This window comes from Lissotriton helveticus, chromosome 5_1 (assembly GCF_964261635.1).
Source record: "Lissotriton helveticus chromosome 5_1, aLisHel1.1, whole genome shotgun sequence".
Lineage (NCBI taxonomy): Eukaryota > Metazoa > Chordata > Amphibia > Caudata > Salamandridae > Lissotriton > Lissotriton helveticus.
Genome location: NC_136065.1, coordinates 1,590,990,556 through 1,591,006,839, shown reverse-complemented (window position 1 = coordinate 1,591,006,839; position 16,284 = coordinate 1,590,990,556). Strand labels below are relative to the sequence as shown.

Genomic DNA, 16,284 nt, shown 5'->3' with positions numbered 1-16,284 from the left:
CGAGTCCCGAGGTAAAGTCCGTATGTCCCTGGACCTTAACGTGCACCGAGCCGCCAATCCGGCGTTCTGTCTGACCGAGTAGCAACGACGTATGCAACGGAGCTCCTTGAGATGTGCTGGAGGCGGTCCTTTTGGGGGGACATTTGGGGGAGTTTTTACGAATTCCAAAATGTGACCTCTGGCTACTACGTCCAGAACCCACTTGTCCGTTGTAATCTTGGACCAATTCCAGTAATTTTGGGATATTTTTCCTCCAATTTGGTTCGGGTTGGGACAAAGTGGTGGCAGGATGCGTTTCTCACTTCTTATTGTCTCTTCCACGATAGTTGGATTTTCCTCGAGACTGGGAAAAATTTCCTCTCCTCTGTCCGTAAGTCTGTTGACGATATGGCTGGTATCTTTGGTTTCCCTGGGTGGAAGTATAGGAGCGCTGTTGGTTATAGCCTCCTCTATTGGAAAAATTCCCTCTTCTTCTTGCTCCACGAAAGGAAGACTTTTTGTATTGTAAAGTGCCCAGCGAACGCGCTGTCTCAGTATCCTTTTTGATGGATTCTAGAGCATCGTCAACATGCTTTCCAAATAAGAATTCTCCATCGAATGCCATAGCTATAATTCTTGTTTGGACCTCCTGCCGAAAGGATGTTGCTTTTAACCATCCTTGCCTTCTGAGAAAAGCTGCACCGGCTAACTGACGAAAACCTGTGGCAGCAACGTCCACTGCAGCATCAATTATCTCAGACGAGACACACTCTCCTTCCTGAAAGATCTTCTGAGCTTCAGCCCGATCTGGCTCGGGGAGTTTGTCCACATACGGCGAGATGTCTGACCACATCTGCCTCTCGTATCTCCCTAATATGGCCAGAGAGTTAGCAGCCCTAACGGTTGTGCCTGCAATTGTAGAAACCTTTTTCCCGATAGAGTCTAGACGTCTCCCTTCTTTGTCTGGTGGAACAGAGACCTGAGACGTTGGGTTAGAAGACCTCTTTTGCGCTGCCTGCGCTACTACAGAGTCTGCTTTCGCCTGCCCAACGAGGCACGCTGGAGATGAAATTGGTGCTCTATATTTCTTGTCCACTCTCGGGAGCACTGCTGGCAAAGAATTTGGCTTGGACATTATCTTCAGTCCTTCCTTCCATATGAATTCTATGATAGGGATGGTCTAACTCTGTTTTTGTGGCGTAGATTTAAAATCATACAAGAAGCAGTCTTCTTGTTTTGACTCCATAGTAATCATGAACCTCCTTGTTGCTCTATCCATGATCTTGTGGAATGTGGCAATGTCCACAGGAGGTGACTGTGCTGTAGCAGGTTCCGCCGGAGAGGGCGTGTTGGCATTGTAATCTTCATACTCCGACGATTCTGACTCATTGTCTATCTCTCCTTCTTCTTGCTCCTCATGATCGGAGTACTCTTCATCATCTGCCTGAGGAGCTGCGACCTGTGACGCAGACAACCCTGAATGTCCTTCACCCAACGTCACTGCAACAACCGGCTGTGCCTGCTTCGAAAGCGGTGTTGTTGTTCTAGGTCTTGGTGTAGATACCTGAGAGTCACCTGACTCTGAAGGTGGGAAACGCCTATAGTAGTCGCTGAGCATATACTGTAGATTGCGAAATAATTCCTCAGGCATTTGCGAGTTAGGAGCAGGTCTGTCCTCATGTGAAACAGGCTCCGTTTCATGTATGTCTTCCTCCATATCATCCTGAATCTTAATTCGGAGGTCAGACGGACTTCTAGCCGCTTAAAAATTTGCATCCTCATAGGATCCTTCCTCATCCGAATCCAAAAGTTTCTCTGGGACTACTGGCGTAGAAGAAATTGCGTCATTAGTAGCTCTTTTCTTCAACAACGTAGCTGTGGTTGCAGGGGAAGGTAACGGTATCCCCGATGACTGAGCTGACCAAACCTGTAAGGTAGTGCAGCTTGACAGTGTTGGCGTCGATGGGGTCTCCTCCGCTGCCGACGAACCTGTCTTTTGCTGCTGAAGGACTTGTCCCGTCGACGGTACCATCGTCGACGGGTACGTCGTCGAGGTCGTAGACGGTAGCTTCGTCGATGTCATCGTCGACGAGGATTTCTTCGTCGACGCGGTCGTCGACGGCAACGTCGTCGACGGTAGCTTCGTCGACGTGGATGTCATCGTCGACGAGGATTTTTTCGTCGACGGTAACGTCGTCGGCGAGAGCCTCGTCGACGGCAACATTTTCTTCGTCGACGGGGAGCCAATCGTCGACATCAAGTCGAATACGAGGAGCTAGTCGACGGTACCTTAGCCGTCGTCGACGGGACTACGGACGACGACGAGATAGGCCTGATCTGCACATGAACCAATGTAGGTGATGAGGCCGAAGACATGACTAAAGTCGGCCTAGGTGAGGAGATAGTCATAGTGCAAGTAGTAGACGTGAGCACATGAGAGGAAACACACTCCTTTTTTGACGTTGAAATTGTCAAAGGTGGCGATTTAGGAGGCACAGACTTTGAAGATTTCTTGGGAACTGCAGATTTCCCAGACTTCTTAGAGGGTGTACTATCCATCTGAACAGGTGTAAGAGTCTTATTTAAATCACTAGGTCCAGAGGTATCCAGAGAGGATTGGGCCTTCTTTACCACCTTCGCCCTTGGAGATGAAACTTCAGTTTCAGCCTTCCTCTTAACCGACATTAGTGAAGAACCAGAGGCAATGCTTCCTACCTCAGAGACCGGGTCTTCCTTGTCCTTTAGTCTGTTGAGCCACAACAGAAGTCGTCCTTCCCTGTCTCTGATGGTCTTAGGGGGGAAGGTACGGCAGATTTTGCACTCCTTTGCCTTATGGTCAGGATAAAGGCAATATAAACATTTTTTTGGGGGATCTTCCTTGAATAATCTCTGTTTCCCACAAGAATCACAAGCCCTGAACAGGGACTTAGAGGTAGACATCTGAAAAAAGTGAAGAAACTATTAGTCTTGAAGAAAAAACTGAGCAGAGCTCAGGGAGACTCCCTTCACACGACGTGCGGTAGAAAATCTGACAGCCTGAGCCTCTGGGGAGAACATCCTGGTGGGTGCTGTCGCCTGATTGGCTGCAGTTTGGACTAATACATAACGACTAGGATAGTCACTGATGTGGAAGTTTTTTCTACTGTAAGCTGGTGCTACTTTACTTCCTGGTTTAGTATTTCTGATATTTGCTATATATATTATGGCATATTGTTGCTTTTTTATATACCGTGGGACTCCCACTCCGACGACGGGGAATGATTCAGGCATGTGAATCTATGAAAGACACCCCTAATACTGGAGAAATGTTTTTAACAGTTTCCTAAATGCAAAATGACCCATGCAAAGCCTAAGGGTGGCAGGGAGTTTGTTCCAAAGGCAGGGGCCAAGATAGGAAAGAGCCTTTCCACCCAATCTTGCCCTTCTGATGGAGGGGATTTGGAGAAGGGACTGATTGCTGGAGCGGAGAGCACACACTGGGGTGTAAGGGACAAACTTCTCCAGCATATACGTGGGGCCCAGACCGTGTATACCCTTGTGGACGACACAGCAGATTTTGAATTTGATCCGTTGGCGGATCGGCAGCCAATGGAGCTTTTGCCAGCAAAGGGCGTGATGGAGATCTAGGTGGAGCATTCAAGACTAACCTTGCAGCAGTATTTTGAACCACCTGGAGCCTGCTAAGTAAGCTGTTGTTTTCTGAGATCAATAGCCCATTACAATAGTCCAGGCGACTGAGTACCAGGGCCTGAACAAGGGTTTTTCTAGTGGGGTCCGGTAGGAAATGAAACACTCTTTGGAGTAGTCCAATTACGTGAAAACAGGACCCGGCTGTTTCCACGATACCGGAGGAATCAGGGTTGTCATGTTCGGTGGTTGCAAGAAACTACCCACACCACTGTAAGATACAAGGGGGTGGTAGTAGCTCTGCAGAGCTAGCTGGTCTAACCGCTGACTCATCCTGTGAGGGTGTCCAGAGTCTGTCTGCACACCAAGCACTCAGTTTATGTCATCCAAAACGCGCAGGTCCAGGGAGTGTCCTAGGAACCACACAACAGCACTAGGAACCCCACGTCTGTGGAACGCTTTGACTGGAGTGCTCCGCATTGCAATAATCACTTAGGACCGGATTAAGAGTTTGGTGGATGGGCTAGTCCTTCATAAATTTAACAATGTCCCACTGGCTGCATTAAAATTGCCTGAGAACAGAATGCCCTTCTAATACGACACATGGGCTAACTGTCAAGTTTGCAACAAAGTATCCCATCTGCCAAACTCTACATCAGGTCCTTAGATTTCTGTTTTTGCTAATAAGCATGTTCCATCACCATCACCCCACCTGGATCAGTTCAGCATCCTGAAAACTTCATTGGTGTGCAGGCACTAAAGTCGTTCACAAACACAACCCTGGAACCCAAACCTGTATCCAGGCCCTTCAAGAAGAACCAGCCTGGAAGGATTCAAGCCACTAGAGAGCACTCAGACAAGAATCCAGACACAAATAAGTGACTACAAGTTACCTCAAACTGCTGCATGAAGGCCTTCAGGTTGGGGAAGGAATCAAGACAAGTGGGCTCCAACATCCGATGCTGATCGAGAACATCATACATTAAGAAATCAGCAATGGTGATCTGAGAAGAGAAGACTTATGTTTAAGTACTGTAGTGTGTTTCCAGAGGGAAGAACCATTGACAACAGTTGGAAGGCCAGCTCCTGCAAGCCACAAACCCTTGTAGAAACAAATAACACACAAGAGACCGCAGTTCTAAAAGTCTTGAAAATGTATCAGCCTTTGCTTACCAGTACAGTAACCTATCTCACACATTCCCTCCTATCAAACAAAACAAAAAAAAAACAGTTCTTTCCACACAAGGATTATGTTATTTACCCAGTAAGCAGCTGTTCTTGGCATGTAGAGCTGTAGATTCACATGCTTTGCATACTCCGGCCATCTAGTCTTGGGTCCGAATGATTGCAAGTTGTTTTTCTTCGAAGAAGTCTTTCCAGTCATAAGGTAGGGTGACTACTCCTTTTGATGATAATGTGCATGGGTATGGACTCCATTATTAGATTGTTTTCCCACAAGAGGGTGAGAATGGAGTGAGTGTCGTAAAGAGATATTTATGCGTATAGAAAGTTAATGAGAACCGCAACAACTACAGGTGTCCGGGGAGGTGGGAGGGCGCATGTGCATCTACAGCTCTGCATGCCAAGAACAGATGCTTACTGGGAAAGTAACATAACGTGTGCTGTAGATACACATGATTTGCACAGACTATATAGCAGTATTCTCTCAAAGCGGTGGCTAACCAGTAGTTGTCAGAAAATGTCTTTAGCACTGCTTGCCCTACACTGGCTTGTTGGTGTGCTAATGCATACACACAATAGTGTTTAGTAATTGTGTGTGTTGTTAGACCATGTTGCTGCCTTACGGATGTCAGCTATAGGAATGTTACCTAAAAAGGCCATAGATGCCCCTATTTTGAGAGTGGAATGCGCTCTGCGGGTGTATAGATAAAGTTAGTTTAGCTTTTGCATAGCAAGTTTGAATGCATTTAACAATCCATCTTGAAATGCCAGATTTAGAGATAGTATTGCCCTTGTGAGGTGGGGTAAATGCAACAAACAGTTGCTATGTTTTACGAAAATCTTTTGTCCTTTTGATAGAATACAATAACGCTCTTCTGACATTAAGGGCCCCATTAGGATGGCGGGCGGACAAATCCCGACGTTAAACGGGACCGCCCGCCATAAGGGCGGCGGTCCCGTGGGGGCCATTAGGATGCGCCCGCCACACTGGCGAGCGCATCCCGCATTTTTAACATTGCGCACTTCAATGCACAACGTGACAGGCACCGTGCGGTGCCTGCCACGTTGTACAGTGAAGTGCAGGGGGTACCATAGGCACCCCCCATGTGCACCCCCAACCCCCGGAGTCCCTGGGGGCCCGCAATGGACCCCACAGGACATTCCTGCATGCATTCATCCTAATAAGGATGGCGGTGTCTAACAGACACCGCCACCATATGAAACCCTTTTCTGCCCGGTCAACTCATTGACCAGGCGGAAAAGCAGCGGGCGGTCTTTCCGTCCGCCGCGGTCCCCCCGTCATAGTAATATGGCGGGGGGAAATGGGTGGCGGGCAGGGAAGGATGTCGGGCAGATCGCCACCGGCCGCATGGCGGTGGCGATCCGCCCGACAGCCTAATGGGGCCCTAAGTGTATGAGGAGCTCGTTCTGTTACAGAATCAGGTTGGGGGAAGAACAGAGGTGACAACTGATTGGTTAAGGTGAAAAGCAGAAACTACTTTGGGGATGAACTTTCGGTTGGTGCAAAGAACTACCCTATCGTTATGAAGCTGAAAGAAGGGTTCTTGTGAGGTTAATACCTGTAGCTCACCAACTCTCCTTAATGAAGGGATTGAAACAAGAAAGGCAACCTTTCATGAAAGGAACTGTAAAGGACAATTGTGTAATGGTTCAAGGGTTCGACCCATGAGTCTTGTAAGTACAATGTTAAGTTCCATACTGGTGCCGGAGGTATTCTGGGTAGTATTACTCTTTAAGCCTTCCATAAAGGCTTTAATCACAGGGACTTTGAACAAAGATAAATGTGGTCTGCTTTGCAAATATGAAGCTTCTTCTGCAAGGTGCAATCAAATAGATGTGTTAAGCTAGATTATTTTGCTGTAGGTGCAGAAGGTAACAATGTTTTGAACAGATGCATCTAGAGGATTAATTTTGTTATTACACTGGAGAACAAATTGTCTCTATTTTACTGCATAATAAGCTCTGGTAGTGTGATTTCTTGCTTTGTTTAGAATAGTCATACAGTTTGGTGGCAAATGTAAGTATCCAAACACTATGCCATCAGGAGCCAAATCGCTAAGTTGAGCTCCTTGGGGTTTGGGGGTCTGATTTCTCCACGGTTCTGAGTGAGAAGGATGGAATTGAGGTACCGCTTTTGATGTGCGAACTGAGAGTTCCAAAAGTGTGGTGTACCATGGTTGACAGGCCCATGTGGGAGCTACCAAATTCAGTGTGAGCCACTAAGCCTAAGCTTTTCAGAACAGAAATGGAAGGAGTGGGAGAGGCGGAAAATCGTAGGCAAATATCTTTGACCAATTGATCCATAGGACATTGCCTTTGGAGCAAGGGTGTGGGAACCTGGATGATAAGTTCCCACTCATCTATTTCCTGCTGAGGAGGTCAGCAATTTGATTGTTGACTCCTGGAAGATGTTCTTCCAGAAGATGAATTCTGTGATGAATACCCAGCTCCAGATGATCTGAGAGAGGCGTGCCAGCTGGACAGTATGTGATACCCCCCCTTGTTTTTGTACATAGCTGTCATGTCTGCGCAGACTAGGACAACTTTGCCTATGAGATGAGACTGAAAAGCTTTCAGTGCTGGAAATACTGCTAGACGCTCTAGATAGTTGATGTGGAGACGTTTGTGCTTGTTGTCCCAGAGACCCTGAATTGCGTAATTGTGAAGATGAGCACCCGAACTTGTGAGAGAGGAGTTTGCTGGTAGCACGATCTGTGGAACAGGGTCGATGAAGGGCCTCCCTTTTGATAAATGTTGTGGATTCCACCACTGCAGAGAGCGATGGGTGCGTCTGTATATCCAACCATAGATCTGTTAATTGACCCGATGACTGATTCCACTGACGTGCTAAGCATTCCTGTAGTGGACCCATGTGTAGGCTTGCGTGAGGCACTATTGTATGCATGGCACCATCATTCCTAACAGTTGCATAAAACTTCTGGCTGGTATGGTTTTGAATGGCTTGAAACTGTAATAACAGTTTGAATATTGCAAATGCTACCAGCACTGGGAGAGGCTAGAGCCGTGCGAGTGTCGAGTCGCACCCAGATAAAATTGTATTTGTAAAGGCTGCCGATGAGACTTGTGTGTTGACCATGCAGTCCTGCCAATTATCATGCATTAGACGAACGCATTTCAGTGTGGTGATCCGCATCACAGCACTGAAATGCATTGTCACGCATTATAGCGCCTCCTCAGCTACCATATGGAGTGCTGCTATAATGCACATGAGGGACTGAGCTGCAGTACCTGTCATCATGGTGCGCACTACTCCAGGCAGCAGGGCGAGGTTAAGGAGGCTGGCTAGATCTGCTCCTCACAGCTCTGCAAGTTAGTATTGCTACAATGTAATTGTAGTATTCAAGTTAAAAACACTTCCGGGCAGCCACACATCGATCCAACTGTAAAGTACCCAATGATTAAGTAGAGTCAATAGGCTACGTGAGGCATGCCTATCCTCCTGCTGCCACCCGCACTTCTTTAAGTTAAAATGCAAATACGCAGCTCCTGCTCCTCGCCGCTCTCACAGCAGCAGAGTGGCGGGGATGTGGTGAACAATTTCAGACACTAACACCGGTTACAGCTGATTTTCCCCATTGTCAATAAAGGGCAACCAAGAGCTGCTGTTAGTGCAGGGCAAAGCCAGCCTCAAAGCTGCTGACAACACTTACCTTCTGCGGTAAAGATGGCTCATGGATCCTATCTGGAATGGATCCCACCTGCACCATTTGGCCACAGACCGGGCCAGAGCCACCAGTCAGAGTTACAGAGATGGTGCCAAGGGTCAGTTGCTGTGAGAGTGGGTGCAGCAAGCTGCTGTACTCGCCGATTGCAGCATGATTGACTGGAACAGTCCCTGGCGGTAGTAATAGCTGATGTGACCGGGACCCATCCCACCGGGCTGCCACCGCCGAGTGACGATCATAATGATGAGAAATTAGCAAGTGCCTGAGAGAGCAGGTAATCTAATAACTGGAATGATCAATTATATCTTTTTAAACACTTCTCAGATGCTGCTGTGTATAGATTGCTGTTGCAGTAATGAGCTGTGCAATTGAGGTTAGAGTAGTAGACCTAGGTACTAGTGCTTTCTGATGGTTATTCCCTCCCCTAGCCTGTGCCTGACCCGCTGTAATTGTTGCCGTCGACTCTGACAACACTAGAACTCTGCTCTGAGTCCGGGAGAGGTTGAGCAGGTGGTAGGCACGCCTCTCACATTAGCTTAACAGTGCCACTGTGACCAGTTTCACATTGAGAGCTCTTGGGGGGCTCCTCACCAGCGTCGTGACTGGGAACAGACTGACTTTGCTACTGTACAGCACTGAGTGTGTGTGCAGTCGGCTGAGCCAGTGAGTGTGACTGGTATAGACTCACAGAGACACTTCAAGGACATCGGCAGATGCATTATCATTTTTCCCCCCACCTAGGTGCACATGTGTAGTGTTGTGACTAACCTAGAGACATAGTATTATGAAATTAACGCTACCACAGTGATTTCGCACAAAGTAGGGGCTAAATATGCCTGTTGAAAGAATTATAAGAATTATACTGTACCAACGATGCATTGCATATTCACCAAACTAAGATCAGTTTACAGTGCCCTTTCATTTCGGTCATTTGCAGCAGTTTTAAGATTTTCTTAGATTCTTGTTGCTCAAATGGGTGCATTTCTAATGATTATATAAGTTTCCCTAGTCTTTACTGCTTGATTTTGCTTGCGCGAAAAGTGTCACTCATAGTGGTTGCATGCCTACTGAGGAGAATGTTGGTATTTATCTCCCTAGCCACAGTGTCAGTTTGCCCTCCCGAACTAACTCTTGTGCTTTGCTTTTGTGTTTGTCTGGGATATATTGGAGCAGTTGCTCCATCTCATCCCAGTGTGCTCTTTCGTACCTAGCTAGTAGGCCCTGCGTGTTTGCGATGCACCAGTGGTTAGCGGCTTGACCAGCCACTCGTTTCCCCGAGGCATCAATAAGCTTAGATTCCCTGTCTGGGGGAGGTGCATCACCAGATGTTTGAGAATTAGCCCTCTGGCGAGCATTGGACACTACTAGGAAAACGAGAAGTAATGGTCCATTGATAAACACAGGATCAGATGGCCAAGGTTTATAGATTTATTTATTTTTGTTTTTAAAATGGAGTCTGAGAGTTAAAATACGTGCTTGCACAGGATCTTTGAAGAGGTCATTGGATTGCCTCATCATGCCTTTTAGCATAGGGAGTGTTTGACTTGACCTGTGTGTGGACCAAAGAGTTTCAAATAAAAAGTCTCCCTCTAAGGACTCTTTACATAAGGCCACCCCATGATACTCTGCTGCTCTAGCAAGAAGTTCCTGATAAGCCACATTATTATCCGGTGGTGATGGCTTTGCAGGGTGATGGTCTAGGTCAGTATCTAATGGAGGGTCAATGGTGTTATCATTCCATGGGTCTACAGGCAGATGAGTGTCTTCTGGCTGCATATGTTGAGATCCCTGACGTGTTGTGTAAAGGATCTAGTGGTAAATATGGAGAAGATGGTGGAGGGGATTGCGGGGCAGGAAATGCAGGGCTGGTAGCAATGTCTTTTCTTCATCAGGGATTTTATATGAAGGGTCCTCTGAAGGAACTTTGCGCTTTGCTGGTGTTTTAGCAGAAATATGTCTGTATCAGGATTAATATAAATATTCTTTTGTTTCAGATCCAATTTAGCTTTCATAAGGTCTAAAAATGGTTTGGGAGACTCTTTTGATTTTGGCGCAAGATAGAGTTGCTTTTGGAAGCGGAGTGTTTTGGCTCCGAACCAGATTTGTCCTTGGAAGCTGAGTTTCGGATCAGAAGAGGATTTCAGCCGACTCGATCCCTAGCATGAAGGCTTGATGATTTGTTTTTCTGTTGCGGCAGGGCGTCAGAAACATAGTCTTGGTGCTGACATTGGCCCAAAGGCAGAGATGGTGCCATAGCCTTACGCTTCTTGGAAACGGTTTTTGAGGGGGCGGGAGGAGTCTTCGGGTACGGATGGCACCCTGGCTCCGAAGCTGGTCTTCATACTCCAAGTCGAACTCGAGTTCAGAATCCGACTCTGAAACAGAAACGGCCTCTTATGCTGCCGATGCTTCAACATCTTCACGCTCAGAATCTTCGCCGAAGATATCCGTAGTGTGTTGAATGCTTTGGTGTTGCATTTCACGTCATCGAGCCAGACTATCACATAGAGTTTTCTTCTAAATGAAACGACCTGCAGGCGTTGCAGTCTTCCTCCTTGTGCTCTGGTGATAGGCACAAGTTACAGACTTGATGTAGGTCGGTGTGTGGGTACCTGGCGTTGCACAGAGGACAGAATTGGAACAGAGTTTGTTCCATCGGCGGAAGGGTGTACCGACGCAGCTAGGCCCGAGGGCTGGCCCCGATGTCTCCGAACAAAGATAGTGTTTCCCGAAAGACTTGATAACGGGAGAACATGTACGAGAACAATACCGTCAAGGGTAAAGTGAATTGTGCACCGAAGGGAACCCGAAGAACGGTTTCGAACCCGAGCCAAGCAATACACTTCCAAACATGATGGGGGAAAAAACTAACAATGGAGTCGATGCCCATGCGCATTATTACCGAAAGCAGGAGTCACCTTACCTCGTGACCGGAAGGACTTCTTTAAAGAACAACAACTTGCAAACATCCGGACACTACACTAGATGGCAGGAGTATGCAAAGCATATCTACAGCACACATGCCTCGAACAAGACAGGTGTACGACTGGCACCCCCTATTTGGTGGCCTAGTTTCCTATGTAGCCCCCTGTATTCAGCATGCTGCAGACGGCTGCAGGCAGATTTATCTTACACTCCACAAAGTCTCCGGGTTCAACCAGAGGCTAGGGAGTACTACCCCCTCACCAGCTGAAGCACCAACAATTAGAAAATACCTTTTCTCCAGCAAACCACTTCCGTTCTCCAAGGAACTGGGAAAACTGCTTCAGTTTCTCAGGGAGTTTCTCCAGATATGGGCCTTTTAGACTCTCCTGCATAAAAAAGCATGGTGGTCAGAAAAGTTACATTTGGCAAGAGGCACTGCAAATAGACATTGTATTAAGACATGCCTTTCCAAGGAAGAGACTAGCATTACATGAATCACCACAAACAGTTAGTCCACCACCATTACACCATTAGATAAACCCTCCTTCCCACTCCCTTATGCACAAGCCACAAGTAATGTCAATGCAAAAAATAAACTTACAAAGTTCGGATTATATGCAATAGTGACCAGTCCCATGCGGAAGTCCATGACTTGGCTCAATAGAACATCCACTCGGATAATTTCGGCCTCACTTTCACCACCTAAAACAAAATACACAAACAAAATGTTGTAAAGTGACACGTTTACGCTTCACAGAACGCTGTACACTGATTTCAGCAGCCATTTTACAGCAAAACTAATATAAATTGAGAAGCTGCTAGCCTGTGGCCAAATGATGCATAAAATTCAGCTTGGAGGACCTCTATTGGCTCAGGAGCCCCAGACAGTGCAGCTTTCATAGGTCAACCTGAACCAGTAGCATAGTTAGCGTGTCATGGGCCCTAGTGCAAGGAAGAACATGGGCCCTCAGGCTGTAATTTTAATGATAAAAAAACTGCACAAATATTGGTTCAGTGGACCCTTCAGGCCTCTGGGCCCTGGTGACACTGCACCCGACTGGAACCCAATGTAGTTTCTGTCCAGTATACTAGTGAGGCGAACATTCGTGGCAAGGATACATTTAGCGGGTTTTGCATCCAACTATGGGTAAGTGATTTGAACAGAGTGTACCTAGAGAGCTGCCTCTTACACCTTCACCCAGACAGCATGTGATCGGACCTCACAACTCAGTTCCCCGCCTCAATGATTCATGAGTTTCTTGTACAACTGGGTTCTGGTCTCTCATTTAACACAACCTCCTCACACATACTTTTTTGCCGGATAAAAAAAAAAAAAGCTTGGATATCATGCAAACTAAAATGTAATCCCCCCTTTTGTTTACCTCCCCATAACTAATGCTAAAAACAGCAGTACTGAGCAGAGTCGAGAGAGGCGTTTGTACAGACAACTCAAGGCGAGCTGTTGTATCAACAGAAACCACTCCAGCCTCTTTACATCCAGGCCAGCAGCCTTGAGCACACAAATCAAATATTAGGACTCAGAAAACACCATTTAACAAAGTGAATTGTGCTAATGCTTCTATTTCCTGACTCCAAACAGCAGCTAAACATTGAAAATGTGGTTAGTAATGGTGGTAACTCCATCTTTAAATATGCTAAATCCTTGCCTGAATTGTACCTTGTAATGTTAGTGTTAGTCAGGTGTATGTATGGGCCAGTATCCACCTCCCCTCGATTAGTTGTGCGGCAGGTCTTCTGTTCTCTGTGTTGATGCAGTCTGAAGAGTCACAGCTCCCACTCGACCATTTCCCATTTAACTCAGCGCGATTAAACTTAGATGTATACGTTACAGCACAGATAGCACCATGCAATCACCAAACCTACAGCAAAAGGGGTCTGAAAGAATCACAAGCAGAGCACAAGAGCGGGTGAAGAAATGTGTACCACAGACTAAATATGCAACGGAATTAGCAATACCACAAGCTAAAGTGAGGTTGACATGAGATAGGGAGCACTCGGGAAGCCCTCTGCAGATGCAATGGCTAATACATTTTGCATCAAGGCATCACATTCAGAAGCTCTCTTCGGTATAGTCTGGTCAGTTAGACGCTCAGTGTCCTTGGCAAACAAGGTGCAGTACTGGGCTCTTGCACAAACTGCTTTGCTACTTACACAAATCGTGTTTGCGTCCGATGTACCGAAGGATGGCGTTGCTCTGAGTGAGTTTGACATCCCCATCGATCAAGTATGGAAGCTGAAAATGAACATGAAGCGTCAGGTACACACAGATATCCAGCAAGAGTAGTTTATTGAAGCAACAGGAGCATCATTAGTACAGATGTAAAAAGGCCCAGAAAGTCCTCCAACTGCTCTGAACATTCAAACATCAAAGTACATTCCACTACAGAACACTAAGTGATCCAATAATAACATAGCTTCTCTTCAGAATACATAGAATGTTAGATTAACCAATTCCTACATAGCTTATATAAACTGTCCATAGAATGAAACAATTCCATATAGCTACACCGATAACACAGAACACAGTAACAAAGAATAAAAAGTATTTGAAGTCTGGTGTTTAAAGTGTTTTTAAGCCTCAGAGTAGCATAGGCTTTTTAGGTCGAGCCTATAGCAGCGCGCATGCGCTGCATAGGAAATCGACCTCTTGGAATCACTTCAGCTTCAGTAGAAGCTTGTGCATGTGGTGCTTACATGCTACTGGCCTTTGCGTCTGGCTTCAGCACGCAATTGGCCAAAAGCATGGAGCCAGCAGCAGCACGCAGGGCCATCTGTTTTGGGTCAGGTTTCAATGGCAACTGCATTCCTAACAGCACGCGCACACCACTCCTGGTCTTTTTTTTGTGTGTTTTTTGTCTAATCTTATAGTGAACCCCTCCCGCTCACCGCTTCCCTCAAGGCCCCTTTATTATATCCATGTCTCTGGCCGTCGTACAATTAAGTGAGGTCACGGAGCAGCGAGCTTTCTTGTCTAACCCCATTATAGGGTTTAACATCCAGGAGCCCAGGCCTCGAAGGAGCACAGCCCCCACCCCCTCTCAAAACCTGCCATCTGCATCCAGGAGGTATTTTGTTACCCAAACATATGTACCTGCTCGGGGGCTCTGAAGAGCACAAGCAGTGACATCACCAATTGGACAGACTGCAGTATAAGTATCTGCGCGCCTAATTCCACCTTTGAGTTAGTCATCTGCTGAAACAGGGACATTTCTGCCCTGGCCGTTCGTATGGCGCCCTCGAAAAAAATAGAAATGTTTCTATGCGCCTACACAGGGACATAGCTGCCAAAAGCGTGCCAGGTACGGTGGCGCCGGAGGCTAATGAACTGGGATAATTGCTGTATTTTGCTCTCCACCCAATGATAAGGGGTCCAATTCCGCATGCTTACACAAGCACCCATGACACCTTGGCTGCCCGTTGTGCGCTTACATGACAACCCATTTCAACCGCCTTCCCTTCACCAAACTCACAAGGCTGAAAGGCTGAGTAGAGGTCGAAGCTAATAGGTTACAGAAAGACCACTGCAGCAGGTGCTCAGCCCACAGGGCAACCATGCCGCAACAGTGTCAATGGAGCCTGCTGCCAGGTTCTCCTGTTTAATTCACACACACTTCACGGGCCGTCAGCGAACCGGGCCGCTGCGATTAGAGGCGTGTTATGAACTGGTAAGGCCCTGCTCCGAAATCGGGAATTTGTAATCAGTTTAATGTCTCGGGCCAATGATGGATTTACTCAGTCGCTGCAACAACAGAAGAACTTGCACTAGTTATTCCCTTCTTAGTCTTAATGCACTTTAAACTAATTGAGTCACAAAATTATTATCCTTAAGTCTGCACTTAAATGGGAGAGACTAAACATTGGCATGTGACTTCTGAGGTGCTGCACTTTTCTCTCTGCAGCACACGCTATGACCCACTGAGTTATTGCGGCTGATTGCAGCTTCCCTTTCCATCTTAAACCCCACCCCCTCTCCCCCACCCATGCCTTTAACGGCATCAGATCCCCAGCTACCTTGGGATGGGCAGGCAAAAAACCTCATGAACACATGACACATTAGCCTTTCGCCCCACAACTCCTGGGATAATGGCAACCCTTTCTTGGCTGCTGAGTATTTACTATAAATGGCAAAACGGTGGCATCTTATTTACAGCCCTTAAAAACTGCAGAAATGAGGGATGAAGCGCCATAAAAAAAGTAATTATGTTAAACTCTGCCCAGGCCTCAGTGAGAAGAACGTAGTAAAACGTCCTTTTACAACAGCAGACCTTCCCCCTGCTCATATAAAGGTCTCGGGACAACGGTGCCTCATAATGTCCGGAGACCGGAATCCCGTGGCCCCCGAAGCCATATTGCCCGTTTCCAAAACATGTAGAATCCCTTCAAACACCCCAGACAGATCGAAGACCTTTTCAATCACAGCGGGTGGCACTCTGGGTTTGTTGTATGCCAGCCCTCGTATTCCTAAAACTTTATGAACTCAGAAACTAGACTCCAAGGAAGAGCGCTGCTGGGTGTTGTTAAAAACAGACCTGGTGTCAAAAGTGAATTGCATCCAATGTATGGCGACACTAAAGGGAACACTGATGAGCAGGGATTGTGCGCTCTGCTGTTTACATACTGTAGACGAGCACAGGCACACAACACAATTGGGCCGCGCACAGCAAGGTGTGGACAGACCTCTATCAGACGCACCACAATAATGGATGCAAAAAGACAAGACCTACGAAGGCGCACAGACAGATACACGCGTATCAACACACTGGTGCACACACCTAGCCAGGCGCACACCAAGCGGTGGATAATATGAGAGGATAAATACGGCAATTAGTTCAATTACTGTCTA

General features: G+C 46.9%; 1 protein-coding gene across 3 annotated transcripts in view; it reads right to left on the bottom strand.

Annotated features, from left to right (window-relative positions):
- The window catches only part of LOC144755638 (glutathione S-transferase Mu 4-like), a 187,390-nt gene that overhangs the window by 63,254 nt on the left and 107,852 nt on the right, over positions 1–16,284 (bottom strand). For 2 of the 3 annotated variants that reach the window (XM_078644780.1, XM_078644781.1), the window contains 4 exons: positions 13,593–13,674; positions 12,022–12,122; positions 11,711–11,806; positions 4,500–4,610 (listed from right to left, as the gene is read on the bottom strand). In XM_078644780.1, the coding sequence (XP_078500906.1) occupies positions 4,500–4,610; positions 11,711–11,806; positions 12,022–12,122; positions 13,593–13,674 (390 nt within the window). The remainder of the gene's footprint in view (positions 1–4,499; positions 4,611–11,710; positions 11,807–12,021; positions 12,123–13,592; positions 13,675–16,284) is intronic. The other variant, XM_078644782.1, reaches the window with a different exon arrangement.